This window comes from Lytechinus pictus, chromosome 16 (genome assembly GCF_037042905.1).
Source record: "Lytechinus pictus isolate F3 Inbred chromosome 16, Lp3.0, whole genome shotgun sequence".
NCBI classification, from domain to species: Eukaryota; Metazoa; Echinodermata; class Echinoidea; order Temnopleuroida; family Toxopneustidae; genus Lytechinus; species Lytechinus pictus.
The window spans coordinates 27,479,980-27,495,819 of record NC_087260.1 but is presented as its reverse complement, the minus strand read 5'-3'; the positions used below and the strand labels follow the sequence as shown (position 1 = coordinate 27,495,819).

The 15,840-nt window shown below is 35.1% G+C and overlaps 1 protein-coding gene across 1 annotated transcript in view; it reads right to left on the bottom strand.

Moving 5' to 3' along the window:
- The window catches only part of LOC129279437 (guanine nucleotide exchange factor DBS-like), an 85,814-nt gene that overhangs the window by 19,108 nt on the left and 50,866 nt on the right, over positions 1-15,840 (bottom strand). The window contains exons 9-11 of the mRNA XM_064110985.1: positions 11,760-11,951; positions 8,738-8,752; positions 6,707-6,973 (exon numbers count right to left, since the gene is read on the bottom strand). Coding sequence (XP_063967055.1) covers positions 6,707-6,973; positions 8,738-8,752; positions 11,760-11,951 — 474 coding nt within the window. The remainder of the gene's footprint in view (positions 1-6,706; positions 6,974-8,737; positions 8,753-11,759; positions 11,952-15,840) is intronic.

Sequence of the window (15,840 nt, the reverse complement as noted above, 5' to 3'; positions counted from 1 at the left end):
GTTAAAATGGTTGGATATAAGTTTCAGAAAAGATTGTGGAATTTAACTTTGAGTTTTTTTTTAAACTAGAGCTCTCCAGACACGATGTTGTCTTGCTAATTATGGACAATAAAGTTATTCAATTCAATTCAATTAATTTATATTTTTCCAAGTTCTAAAGACAATTTGCCTACCCCCTTCTCTCTCTCTTATCTTCTTCCTCTAAAAATATCTTTACCTGTATTCATGTAGTCATAGATAGAAATACAGAGATGAATAAAATAAAGAGTAAAAGAGATAAAAGATTGAGATAAGTGAGGGAGATATGGATAGGTAAACTTAAATAATATGTAAGATGAATAGATATAAACTGAGTAAAACAAAGAGAGAATGACAGAGGGAGAGGGGATATAATAATTGTATTGGCTGTCTTGAGGCTTAAAAGGGAATTTGAAAGAAAAAAATAATTTTTTAACCCCATTTTACCCCTTATGTCTAGCATGCCAATAAATAAGAACAGTAGTCAGGTTGTTAGGGGGTATATTTTCTCTTGATAGCCTGGGTGACACAACATTTGCTCTGGCGACAACTGCTCCGGGCTTTATTTCGTCTAAGATAAAGGGATAGTGTTAGGCTTGCAAAGGGTTTTATGTTAGGTTTGCAAAGGGTTTTATGTTAGGTTTAGAGCTAGGTTTAAGGGTAGGGTATAGTGTTAAATCCAGAGATGAAGTTGGTCATTCAATTAATGTGTGGAATTTGCAGCGGAGTGATTGTCGCAGGAGCAAATATTATGGAACCATAACCTGTTCTTACGAGCAAACCAAGTAACCATGAGTAACAGGTGGTGGAAATGTTGCTACAGTCACAGGTCACGCCAAAGGAACTGACTCCAAACCAATCAACGAGACATCATTTGAAATAATGTAATATCTTTGATCGGCCTGGAGTCAGTTTCGTTGGTGTGACTGTAAACATACAGTTAATGTTGGTAAGGGGAGAACTGTGGAGCATTTCATGAAACAAACAGTGATTCACTGACAATTTTGCTCTAAGCCAATCAGATGCAAGTATTTCAGTAGCTTCTAACAAATAAGCAGTGAAAATCACTGGCTATGAAATGCCCCCCCCCCCCTGGCTGCATTCCACCCTGTTTCATATCAATCACAGTCAACATACAAACAAAGCAATAGGGGAGGCCTCTCTTGGTGTTGAGAATATGTGTCCCTGGAAGACTCTTGTTTTAGTCATCCAACAATTTTGTAAAATTTTTATTGCAAGACTACATGGACAGTCAACAATCTTATATGAGATATCAAACAGATGGGGGATGAGCAAGTTGTACGATTCATCACATGTGCTTTCATCTGCTTTAAAAACAATGAGTAACCTATTAATTCTCTGCATGTTCGATGCAAACCTGCTATAGCAACCACCTGTCTATTATAAAAACCACAAATTTGATACGTCCCTTGAACAGTTTCCTCATTCGAAACATGTATCAAAGAAACCCTGTCCATGCAGACTACATGTATCTAGGGAGCATTTCATGAAAGGTATTGTCAGAGGTTTCATCCGACAAATCCTATTTTATCAGATAGTTACCATGGTAACAGGACTACTCAGCTAATCAAAATCAAAATTGTAAGATGGCAACAACTTGTCAGACAAAAATGTTGATGAAATGCTCCCGAGCTAACCACTTTTCTGGTCTTTTTCATAAATGACAAGCCCAGTTGCTTCACTCCCTTGCTTTCGAGTTCCTTCCAATATTTTATGCATCTTGCCCCCCCCCCCCTCCCCTGGAAAAACTGTCTGTGTACGGCCATGGTGACAATTAGTATTTTAAGTCCTTAAAGAGCTATGGCTTTCTGCATAAAAATGCATGCATGGTCAAAGGATAATTATGGTCAAAGTACAATGGTAGGCATGAAGGTGCAAACTGAAGACCTGGAATTCCACTTTGAATGAATACTTTAAATTACAGCGTAAACTTATCTCAGACCAGTTACAGAAATATTAACATTTTACGTGCTTGAAATAATTCACACAATTTTATATCAAAGCCAAATCAGGAATAAACATTGGAACTTGCCTCCTATTTTCTTTTCTAAGTTGCATTTGAAAGCATCTCTTACGGTAGTAGGCGCCAGGAATGAAATATTTGCCCCCCCCCCATAACAGAAGAGTTGGCATGGAAAACAGCACTGGAAGAATCAAAAGGCTCAAGACAGCTTACTCTCCGCACTTGTTGTAATACAATCCAACAATTAGCTCATACTTGAATCTACTCTAATAGTCCCACTAGTACAAGGTCATGATCATGATGATTCAGACCCTTGCCTTCACCCATCACTGGCTCATAATTGATGATTACCAAAGCTTTCTCACGAAGTCGAGCCACCCAGAACAAAGCAAAGAACATGACGAGCTATTCCCAGACGAAACTTGTGCCTCCATCTCTACAGTATTTCCATCCAAGGACTTGACAGTGAGGAAGCAAGGTATTATCGAGGATTTGGTGTTTGAAATGGACCTGAGAGGGCTTGGTAATGAACCAGAGGGGAAAGAAAGAAAACCTCACTAAATCCGCTAATACCTTAATGACGACTTTCACAGGTTTCGCTGTAATTTGATCAGTTTCAGCCACAGGTCATCCACTGTGAGCAAGAAAAGGCCAATCCACAAAACTGTATTAACTAAATCAAATTTAAGGAGCAAAATAGACCAACATCCTCATTCGATTTTGAGAAGGTATAGAGGTTCTCACAATCTGGCAAATGCCTAAACTCAAATTTCATTTTGATGGGGGAGGGAAGGGGGGGCATTGTAATAATTATTGGAAGGGGGGGTCAGGTGCAAGAACAGGTCCCAAGCTGTAATCACAATGTATGCATGACTCTCAATGGGCTTACAAAAATATGTGGCCAAAATCTGTCGCTGTTTTGTCTAACTATGACGATGACGACCTTTACAATCTGAATCAACAGGGCAGGGGAAGAAACAGGCAAGGATCATGGGGGACAGTAGACAACTAATTCATCCTCTTTAACCTGTTGACTACTGAAATCTATAATCCCAATGGGCTTTGTATATGGTCCACATATTTCCAGTAGGTAATGTGTTAACCCAATCTGACTATCTAATGATTAACTAACTAGTTATCATCACAGATATTGCGTCATTGTCCTATAATGTAAAACATACCATTGATGGTATATGTAACAACAATATTGTTTGGTGACATTAATTTCTATAAAGACATCTGATTTGTAGAGCAGAGTATAGGACATTGACATGGTAATTATCATTTTTCTCCAATTGCTACATTAAGGTTTGATAAATATACATGTGTGCTGTTTAGAAATTTAAGTTTCAATGAAACCTTCAAGAAATTTTAATGAATGTTATATATTTATTTTAAAAACCTGCTTTGAAACCTGACAATACTGTGAATTAAGAGAGCTGAATTTATATGCTTTACATTCATATTATCTGATGGAGCAGAGTAAAATTATGACAAAATGTTTTCATTTGCAAAATCAGCATTTCTGTGTTACTGGTGGATCTCAAACAGCTTAGGGTTTTGAATCACAGTTTTAGTACAATTGCATTTTTAGAATGGTGGGACCAGATTGTGAGGGTTAAAATGGGGTAGAGTAGAATATGATTTTAGGATGTAGGACCAGATTGTGAGGGTTAAATTGATTGACGGTGGAGATATACCTGGGCTGATGCAAGCCCTGTTCCTGACAACACTGACTCAGTTTCCTACTCTAATTACTGGATTCTTGCTTTCTCTCTCTCTCTCTTTTTTCAGCCATCTTTCTTATTTACGCTCATTCTTTCTCATTATCTTTCCTCTTTTCCTTGTCTCTCTCCCTTTATATCCATCATCTTTCTATCCACCTTCCACTTTCCTTTCTCAAGTTTGTTTCTGCATTGCCTTCACTATAATTGTCACATTAGCATACATGTATTTTTTTCTCTACCCCCTTTCTCTCTCCATCCATCTATCCACCCATCCATCCATCTATCCATCTCTTTCTCTCCTCTTTTCTCTTTCTCCTTCTCTCCCCTTTTATCCTCCTCTCTTTCTGTTCATCTTAATATCCCTTATGTCTACATAACAGTGCCTGATAGACAAGTGCTCTTCATTCTATCTTCTGTCTTTCGGTCTGTCAATCTATCTCGCTTTCTCTCTCCCCTTCTCTCTCTCTATCTATCCATCTCTCTCCCACCAGCATTATAGATGTCTATCTACACCTTATTCCACAACTCTATTAATAAAGCATCTAAATCTTACAGTGACTGTGAGTCAGACAGATACACACAAGCTCACATCACGGGAATGAAAGTTGTTGAAAACCGACACCAAGTCGTGCATAAAATTTGAAAAATAATTCAATCACTTCCAAATGGTGAAGAAATAAATGCATAAAGGTGAGGAGGAAGGTTTATAAGCTGAAAATAGCAACATAATCTAACAAATGAGATCCAAAAAGGTACACCCGAGCTATTCCCTTCAAGCATCCTACCATCGAAGTTCCTAGTAGGTGGACGATTTTAACTATTCTGTAATTGTCAAGACCTTAATAAACATTTTGCAATATAGCCCATAACAAACCTTTAAATATTGACCTTTTTACAAAACTGATAACTCAAAACTTTAGTATAGCATCTAAATGTCAGATTAAATTTTAAGAGTTCAATTAGATTATGTGTTCAACAGGAACAAAAAAGATTTTGGGCTAATTTCACAGCACGAAACAATTGCTGATTTTATTTCTTTTGATCAATATTGAAAAAAAAAAGAATTTCCAAGAGTAAATAGTGATAGCTTAAAAAACAGCAGCAGCAGCACAAGAAAGCATTTTAAAACCATGAAGTTCCTGATATATGAATGATCGAGAAAGCAAAATATCAATCATTCAAAAAGATATATCACACACTCTCAAGTTCTCAAACACTACAAAATTATAAGCTATAAATATATAATCGCTAGAGGGTATTCATTTGTCTCGCAATCTACTATGGTCAACAAGGAAATTCGTGATCACTCTCGCAAAAGTGTTCACTAGCTTTCTAGGAAATTCGTGATCACTCTAAAAAAAAAGTGTTCACTAGCTTACAAATTCACGAGCTTTCGAGTGCCGCTGCAACTCTTTATCAAGTGACGAAAATTATCTGATAACGAAGTCTATTTATACCAATCCCCAGGACCGTACGCACGAACGCGGGAACAATAGGTGGGTACTGATCCGTTATGAACTTGTAAGCTAGTGAACACTTTTTGCGAGAGTGATCACGAATTTCCTAGAAAGCTAGTAAACACTTTTTGCGAGAGTGATCACGAATTTCCTTGTTGACCATAGTAGATTGCGAGACAAATGAATACCCTCTAGCGATTATTTCAGTCCGCAATAATGAACCTATTTAGTATAAATATATATATACCATTTCTGGTCAAAGAAGCATTTTTTTCAAAGAAAATTATCCCGCACTTCCCCACATGCAAAAATATAAATAAAATGAAATAGCCCAAAATTATGTAAACAGATATAGAGCTAGTTTGGTAAGTGATGCGTGGCATTTCATTTAGAAGAAATGGTAGCAAAAATCGAATATGAAGAGATACATGTATGAAAGTTTTTTTTTTAATATGTCATTGATTTTTGTTGTATTTTTTTAAAAGCAGATTTGACTAACTTCAGGCAAAAGAAAAACAGGTTGATAGTCAATCCATGGTTGCAGCTAATTGTAACGATAAAGAATAAAAATCAAAGAAAAGAAAAGAAAACAACAGAACAGAATATTGAAATCAAACAAAAAGTAGGGAAGGAAAAATATAACTTAAACATAATATCCTATTGGGAATATTACTCCACACCATGCAAACATAAAATGGTTTCATTTATTGAAACTTAGGTTTAAAAGAAACCAATGATGGAATAGAAATCAATTACTAGTAACTCAAATGAGTAACTCAGGTGTTCCTACTTGAGATTTCACTTCAAGAAGGAAAATAAATAAATATACATGTTCTTCTCAAAATAATATTTGAAATGATGAAAATGGTAATTAGTCCTACATGTATTTTTGGGAAAGGGTATTAAAAGTAAAAGAGACCAACAGCTGTGAAACAGGACATTAAATTTTACAGAAATAATAACTTGACCGCATTTATCTTTGGTCAACACAACAAAGGCAATTATTTTTTCCAAGTTAGGAAACAGAAATTTCCCATTTATTATTTAGCTTTGAATCCAGAGAAAATGTAATTTCATAGTGATCATATAAATTGCACTTCAGAGGTGTTAAGGAGGATTAGTAAGATTTGCTGTGAGCATGCAACTGGATGAAAAGAATAATCCTCTTTGCATTTAACTATGACTGTGTCACCTTAAAGCTACAGTGACACACAAAAAAACCTACTCAAATAATTTTTGGGTTGGTCTGGAGTCAGTTTAACCGGTGTGACTTATACCTCAGTCACATTTGCTCTACGGCGGCCGTACGGCGAGTAGAAAACAGTTGTTTTATTGAATTTAACTCAAGCCACCTATTTGTAGCTGGTGCAAAAATGTTAAAACGGCTGTTTTCGACTTGCCGTACGGCCGCCGTAGAGCAAATGTGACCGAGGTATAAGGTATAAATAAGAATTGGACTTCACTTTCTGGTTATGATCTCAAATAAAAATTCATCCTTGATGGTATTAATGATGATTTACCTTCTGTCCCTTGCCTTTCTTGTGTTTCTGTCTGGGTGATAGAGGGGCGGAGTTACCATTCTGTGGGACACCTAGCTTGCCTGCAGAGGGTGAACTGTGGGGTGTGGACGATGTGGAGGACTGGGGGGACTGCTGAAGGGGTGCCACGGGGGCCATCTTGACCACCGGTCGCTCAAACTTGGCGATGATGTTCTTCAGACCTTCCCGTCGCTTCTCGAAGAGTGACCTGACGTCCTCCATCTTCGTGACAGCGTCTCTTACAAGATTCTGTGACAAGGAGATTTCAGCATAAAATACACTAAACTAAAACTATATCAATAAAAAATACACAAATTAATTCATATTTATCTTGTATAACAGTTTATCATTTCTATCTCAAAAAGGTCATATTAAGAACAAGTCTACAAGGATCTGTGTTAATACCGGTAATTTTATAAAAAATATTTAAATACTGGAAAGCTTTTACCAAAGTTTCTGAAAAATTTAAAATGAATATGTAAATTATTTTTAAAAACATGATGCAAATCCGCACCAGATAAACGGTATCTGGCTATAATTGGTATTCTCTCTTGAAATTTTTGTAGAGCGAGTAGCATATGAAAAACCAATATACGAGTGTTATTTTAAAGGGTATAAAAATTTGTTTATTAATCTACTGTTTGAAGATCAAACAAAAGCATACTAACATGCAAAGAAAAATGTGAAAACAATCAAAATGCAAATTTTAATCCAATAATTACAAGAAACTGATGATAAAAAAGTAAAAGAGTAGTATGAAATAATGTCAAATGTAGAAGAGAACAAGCAGTACCCTGTTGCACTGATTTTAACATCAATGGTAACTACCATGGTAACATGAGCCAATCAAACTCAAGATTTCAAACTTAGTTAAAAGTTACCATCAATGTTAAACTTCCATGCGATGGGTCCAATGTGCACTATAAAATGCAGTCATCAACATGAAAGTATAGAAATGAAAAAAAAAAAATTCAAGCAATATCATGTGAGATGCAAAATGTTGCCAGTAATTAATCAGAGTAGGTTAGAAGTAAAGAAAAAACATCAATTCAAAACTTGTTATACTTGTCCAAAGGGTAGAACTGCAAAAAATTAACAAAAACAAACTAGAAATAATCCAATTACACATAAACGAGTGAAACCATTTTGTCAAATAATTAGCAACTTAAAGCTGACATTCAATGAACGAATGGCATATTCAGTATAAGTATCATGACTACAACGTCCCCCGTTTCATAAACTTGTAATCAATAACAACTTATGCTTGAGACGAAGATTGCTCTTGGCCATTTGGTAAATTGCAGGATTTCAGTAACTTGTAACAGTATCTTGTCATTGGTAACAAGTTATATAATATAGGGTCCAGATGTTAGACACGATAGATGCAATGACCAACTAAATTCATTCCCCAACAGTAATACATGTACATGTAGTTGGCACCAACTAATACTTCAAATGAACTGATAAGCGTTTATCAAGAAAAAACAACTTATTTGAACCGCAAATTTTATATAAAGGCCAATAAAGGCATCATGGGACAAAGGCCATAACACTTCCATTGCCCCTGTTTATTCCATGATGAACAAAATTTTCACCATTATTTTATTGTCTTTAATAATGATCTTGCCATTTCCCAAACTTCTCATTCTTCTTCCTATTTCCTCCTCAAAAATCCTGTGTCCTTTCATTTTATCTCCCAACCTTTACCCCCCCCCCCCCCCGATATTCCTTTCCCTAATGTTCAAAACCAAAGTCAAAGACTAAAAAAACTGTTAAAACAAAGACAAGCATTATTATAATACATTAAGAAATTCAAAAAAATGACAGAAAAGGGAAGCAAAGCAGACAATTATCAAAATAAGAAATGAATAAAATCACTCCATATAGGTGCAATGGTTACATGCATTCTGAGTTCATGCAATCATGAATAATGCATTTTGTGGGAGGGGCTCAGCATGGAAATAACATACATTATGCAAATAGCAAGGTGCAGTACACAAACCCACTAATTACCTTATGCTGCTCAAACTTGGATGGCAAATAGGAGCGTTTGGGTGGGTGGGAGGAAGGAAGGAATGAAAGTGGATTGGGACAAAAATGAATAAAAAGAACGATTGACAAAAGAGTAAAATAATACAAGGAATAATACCAAATAGAAGGAAATAGAATTTAAAGATGAAGATGGAAACACATTTAAAGTAAGAAAGATGAAGAGGAAGAAAATATAAGAAACAGGAACAGAAAGAGACAATGATTGATGAGGAAAAAGAAAGATGCAAGTCAGAAATATGAAAGAGAAATCATGACAGACAGGTGGATAGAGGAAATATAAAAAACATGGAAAAGTGAACAAGTATAGAAGTGGAAAGGTATTCAATACCGATGTAGAAGAAAAAAAATGTAACAAGAGAGATAGAAATGTTTTATAATAAAAAATAATAATAAGTGTGGTAGAAATGCAAATGTATAGTCCCACAGAATAATCCAAGATTAGGGGGAGAAGGAAGATAGAAAGACAAACACAATCAGATTAACATTTAAAAGGCATGGTTACTTGATTACATACAAACATATATACTTCATTATGTAATAATATCAATTGTTACATTTATATAGAACTTATCACACTTTGTTTTGAAGTGATGTACATTGCAATTATGTAAATATTATTATGACTTGAATTATATCTTTACTTTCAAAGACTTTTTAAAATAATATGTCCTTCTATATAACTTTTAACTTACCGTAGTCAAAGTGACTGAGATAACTAGCAAAATATATTAAGTGTTATCTTCCCCTTAAGCTAAGCCCTCCTTAACCCAAAAAGTTGTTTACTGATCCAAAAAATAAATTCCCAATTAAATTGATAAAAATATCTGTTTGAATATTTTTAGGATATTAATTAATTGATGAATTTGAGGTATGAAACATGTAACTGTCATAGAAGGACGATATTGTTGACTATCAATTTACTCTGTTCTTTAATATCCTGCACTAGTTCTTGGCAGGGGTCAAGTTTGTCATCAAATCATATTTATAGTTGCTGACCATGGCATGAGACAGCACAGTGTTGATACTTAAAAAATCTTGCAGATTTGGGAGTCTACATTAATCCAACCTATTTCAATCATATTGTACACAAAATATTACACTGTGGCTTTACAGTTAAATTAATTACAAGGATTGTTTGATGGTATGTCTAGTGAAGGTATTCATCTATGGCAGAAAATGTTTAAATATATTATTTCAAATAAATTATTTTTTCATCTTTATCATGAGGTTCACTTATTGACTGGTTGGAATATTTTGTTTATGATTAATTGATAAATCAATATGATTGCTTATTCCATTATCCATTTATTCATTAATTTGAATATTGAAATCATTCTTGGAAAAAAGCAGGACAGTTCTTTTGTTTAAAATACAAGCATGCAAGTAGTGCAAAATATCACCTGTTTTTATGTGAATATTATTCATAAACCCACTAACTGTCACTATACTAGATTAATATCAGAGTAAACTTTGACAAAATCATAACTTCAATCATTTTTTTTCTTCTAAGTATTTGTAATTTATGCACATAAGGAAAGGTTCCAAAATTCACTCCAGCATCAAATATGTCAGTGGGTCTTAGAATAAAGGCCTAATTATGTGCAAATTCAATTTCTTCAAGCAAATTTTAATCCAGCACCATAAAACAAAAATTTTAAATGGAAGTGCAATTATCATGAATTTACAATAAATTGTAAATTGACTTACAAATAATTTCTGGTAAAATGCACAACAGAAAAAAACACAACATAAATATACAATCAATCTTCCAATTAATATTGATTGTATGATAAAAAACAATTGTTTGCAATTGATGTTTTCTAATTGTGTAACAGAGAACAGACTTTCAAAATAATTTGAATATCCACTTAAAAATGTAATTTTATATCCTGTCAAGTCACTTTCTGGTAGACATATAGTTGGCATGAGAATGGTAGGGGGAGACTGTTACAATAGCACAAAGTGATTGGGCACATTGAAGTATAAAATGTAAAGGGTTTGAATATCAACTCAAAAGGTATATTTTAATGCAGAAACATCTTGGAAAAAAAAAAGCATACAACACATTGTGGACGACACACAAATTTAAAAGAGTAAGCAAAAAATGAACACAAATACTGCTACAAATATTTCAAAGGGAATATTGCTAACAAGATGATTTAAACAGCATTCCATATGACAAGTAGGTACAAGTACATAAATATGAATACTAAAAAAGCAGATATATAATATGCAATATAAAAGTATTCAGATCATAAGAAGACCGTTCTTTTGGATTTTGGGATTCATTAAGATTACAAATATAAACAATTGAAAGTTTGAAGATATCAATTCATACACACTAACTTTCAAAGGTTTTCAATAAATTCAGATCAACTTTGAATAGTAACCATTCAAACACAGGATTTAGATTTGAACTGCAGAGACTTAAAAATAAAACATTTTAAATCTAAAATCTGGAATTCAAACTGCTCAATATTCACAGTAAATCTGGGTTTACTTTCATTAAATCTCTGAAATTATAGTGTGTATGCTTGAAAACAACATCGACTGAGTGAAATTTAAACCAAATAAAATTGACAATGAGCATTGACTAATCCTTTAACCTAGAAATTATCAAAATTTGAAGTTATTGGACTAAAGCATGGAAATTTGGAGTCATATCCCGCATCAAATAGGATATGTCTGTCCAAATCCCACAACGCTAATAAGATGTTAGCAAGTGAAAAAACGTAATATAACATTACCGACAGAATAGATGAGGGATGTGGAGCTCACTGGTACCAAGATGTCTTAGTATCAGAACTTACAATAAACCTGATGTCCTTTGTCACTGCAATAATCCACAAGTATAAGGTCCCATGGGTATGGTTCAAAGCTGTATGTCCCCTAGATGCTTATCTAAAAGCATACAGCCAGCTGTAATGAGGATATCATCTAATGAAAAATTCAGAAACTTAAAATTTTAGAGTTTGTGGCTTACCTTGCCCTCTATCGTGAGTATGTCGGCAAACATCTGACGAAACTCTCGAGGGTCGCTGAGTTTGAGCTCCCGAAACCTGGTCAGCTCCTCGTCGATCTGGCGCAAGTACTTCTCGGCTCCCTCTTTGGACTGGGACTGATCCATTTCCTGCGAGGCTAGAAGCTTCATGCCGTCGCTGCACCAATCATCGGCCTGGGACGGGGAAGGGGCAGAGAGAGAGAGAGGGGGAGAGAAAAGAAGAGAGGGAGTGAGTGTGACGGCCGGAGAAGGGGGTCACTTAATTCTTTCATTACTCACGAGGAAACAAAGTTAACGAAGACTCGATTATTCATTCCCCCACAAACAAAACAAAAAGGGATATGATATAGATGAAATGAAAGGATATACAGATATATAGGAACAAAAAATTAAAAGCTCACATGTCTGTTTGAAAAAAAAGTGAAAATCACAGGAAACATAACAGATAAATAGAGAAAATGAGTAAAAGAGAGAGAGAAAAAGAGGAATAATAAGGAAAGGGAGAGAGTAGATATTTGAGAAAGTGAGGGGATACACAGTAAGAGTAAAATAGTGATGTGATGTAAGAATAAAGATAAAGTTTATGATAGATTGATAAATAAAATCTAGATGACTTCATCCTCCAAATGTCATTAAGTGCAATAAAAAAAATACATCCTTGCACAAAAATTACAGGAATGAGTGATATAAAAGCAGCAGCTCCATGAATATTGAAGAAACTTCCCCCCAAATTTAAACATTCAGTATTAATTCATTAATAAACTATAAACGGAATAAAAATAAAAATCATTTATTTAGGGAGTATGGAGAGTGATTAGAGAGCTTTTGCAGCACATTATGTATATGTAGTTAATATATTTACATTTTCTTTTATATAAATGGAGAAGGAAGGGAAAAGGTCTGAAAAGAAGCATGCATTACAAAGAGACAGACAGATGTTGAAGTTAAGGAAAGAGGATGAAGTGCAGGATACATTAATGTACAAAATCAAGAAGTAGAAGGATAGGATTGTAACATCTTAGATAAGACATCCTTCAACAAGATGTAATAAAACAGAAGGAAAGGGAAAGCATCTCGATGCTATTGATATGAATCACACCCACGTGATATCCATTTAATAATAATAATAATAATGCTAACATTTATAGGGCGCTTTATACGGGTGATTCAAAACGCACAGGTGGGCTGACTAAAGTAAACAATGAATCCATTTTAAAAACTTTAAAAAAACTATGCTAGTGTTGAGAAAAGGTGAGTTTTTAGTAAGGATTTGAAAATTTCAATGGAGGGGGCATTTAAAAGAATCTTCATCTCTTTATCTGTCACTCTGAAGCTCTGGAAGGAAAAAAAATGCCTTCCAATCTTCCTATATGGATAAAGAGTAAGGCTCTCTAAAACTGAAAATAAATGTGAATATTAATTACAAAATTGCAAAAAAAAAGAGATATAGATACATGTACACCTTCCATAGATCTAGAAGACTACTAATATGATAAACAAAATTCTTTCATCATTTACCAATCATGAAACATATACTTGAAATATCTCTAAATAATGATTCTTCAATCTGAATCTCATGTCTAAATATTCATTGAATAGCCAGCCCTATTGTATAAAATGCATGGAAATTTTTCTTACTGAAGATAAAATTGATCTATAAATAAAAACAAAATTGCGATTGATGGTTCAAATACTTGTCTTGCATCACCCCTGTTTATTTGCAAATTTCTGTTTTTCACAAGAATTGGCCAGACCCCCTTCAAAGTTAGTAATAGCATTAAATGGCTTGCTCCGTTGGAGTACTGCCACCGGTGGTCAAATTGGCAGCAGGCAGCCGGCAGACAACCTGCCTTAAACCAGGCCACGGGGACAAACACCAGGAAGGGATCGTACAGGGGGGCAACTGGATACCAATTACAGGTGATAATTCCTTCCCCCAAAATGCATTCCTTACTCCTATCTATTTCCTCATACAAGGTTGAGGGGCTGTTATGACTGGATTTTAATTAATATAATTTGTAACCACTTAGGCTTATTATTTTGCCTCTCTGCTTGTGCACTTTTGCACAACAATCTCAACACCAATGGGTCTTCCAGGCTTTGAATACACGGAGATTTTTCCTAGGGACCTAATACCAGATACATGTACTCTATTTATTAACTATTTGATGAGTGAATCACAATGCTATGAAAACAGTTAACTCTTTTTATTTGTTGGCATTTTAGTCAAGCTGCCATGTCTTCAAGAATGGTTCCTTCATTGTTCATATGATCTGTCAAAATTGTCTTTTGCATAGATAATATTTCCGAAAACTGCAGTTGGAAATAATAGGAAAAAGTTCAGTGAACTTCATGAAGCCATATGGAGAAGACACAGCCCACCCTCAATAATTAGTTCAAAGAATCATCCCTCAGAAGCTAAAGTTCTTTATTTCTCACATTATGAATGGCATAGGAAATATACCAACCATAAACAGTTTAATATTCATACTTTCCTTTCAGAATTCCAAAATACATCTGCTCATAAATTCATCCCTTCTGAATTAAGTATGAGAAAATTAAATGAAAACATGTGCATATTTGTTCTTAGATTCCCTTCCGATTCCGTTTTCAGACAGTATCATTTTCAATATTTTTTCATATTGAAGAAAAAACATTATATGAAAACTATTTAGGTATAATCCTACATACAAGTCTGTGCAAAAAAGCTCTCTCAAATTAGGTTTCTCCTTTTTTTTTACAAATGCAAAGAAAAAAAGTCACATGTGGAAATCAAACGCATCCTTCTCCAGATGATTATCCATGTATTTCATATCATATTTCAAAGTAACATGTACCAGGTTTTAAAATATTTTGTTATATATGCTAATTTTGATAAATGCTCACTCACTTGTCAAAAAGTTTAATAGGGAAATCCTTTACAATTTTAGATTATTTGGAGGTCAAACCTCTGGGTTAAATTTGAGTAGGGGCAGCAAGGAGGTCACAATGACAAAAGACAGACAGAGATGAGATAGGGGTACACAAAGAAATGCAGAGCAATATAAAAGTGAAAAGCAAAAATAAAAACGTGATTAGCAACAGATCAAAGCGGAAAGAGAGGTAGGAGAGATAATGTTGACAGGGATGATTTGATAAGAAAAATATATACATTGTATCACAAATTTTGGGGAAAATCCACATTTTTTTTTAGATGAATAGACAATCTATCGTGTGATGTTCTGGCCTAATCTTAGTTTTTGTTTTAATCTAATAAAAAAGAGCTAGAATGCAATGTCAGAAGGAAGACTGTCCTAAAGATGAAGCATTAGGGTAGCCATGTTTTGGGGCTTATTTTGTTCACTCCGCTGATAATTTTCCTTTTTTTTATTAAAGTTTTGCTAGCCTGGCAGCAAATATCGCGTTAGAGTAGAGAAAAACAGAGACAAAGAGAGAGGGAGCAGAGGTAAACATGAAGCGGAATGGAGAGGTAAAGAGGGGGTAAAGATATGAAGATGAAGGGGGTAAAGATGGAGAAGAGAGAGAGGCAGAGAGAGAGGGAGAAAGAGGGAATGAGATAGATAGAAAGGGGGAGGGGGGAAAGGGGGTAAAGAGATGGGAAAAGGGGGTGAAGTGAAAGAGAGAAAGGGGAAAGGGAGGAGAAAGGGGGGTAAAGAGAGAGAAAGGGATGGGTGAAGGGGTAAAGCGATGAATACAGTGAAGGGTGGGGGAGGGGGGTAAAGAGATAGAAAGGGGGAGGGTGAAGGGGTAAAGCGATGAATACAGTGAAGGTGGGGGAGGGGGGTAAAGAGATAGAAAGGGGGAGGGTGAAGGGGTAAAGCGATGAATACAGTGAAGGGTGGGGGAAGGGGGGTAAAGAGATAGAAAGGGGGAGGGTGAAGGGGTAAAGCGATGAATACAGTGAAGGTGGGGGAGGGGGGTAAAGAGATAGAAAGGGGGAGGGTGAAGGGGTAAAGCGATGAATACAGTGAAGGGTGGGGGAAGGGGGGTAAAGAGATAGAAAGGGGGAGGGTGAAGGGGTAAAGCGATGAATACAGTGAAGGGTGGGGGAAGGGGGGTAAAG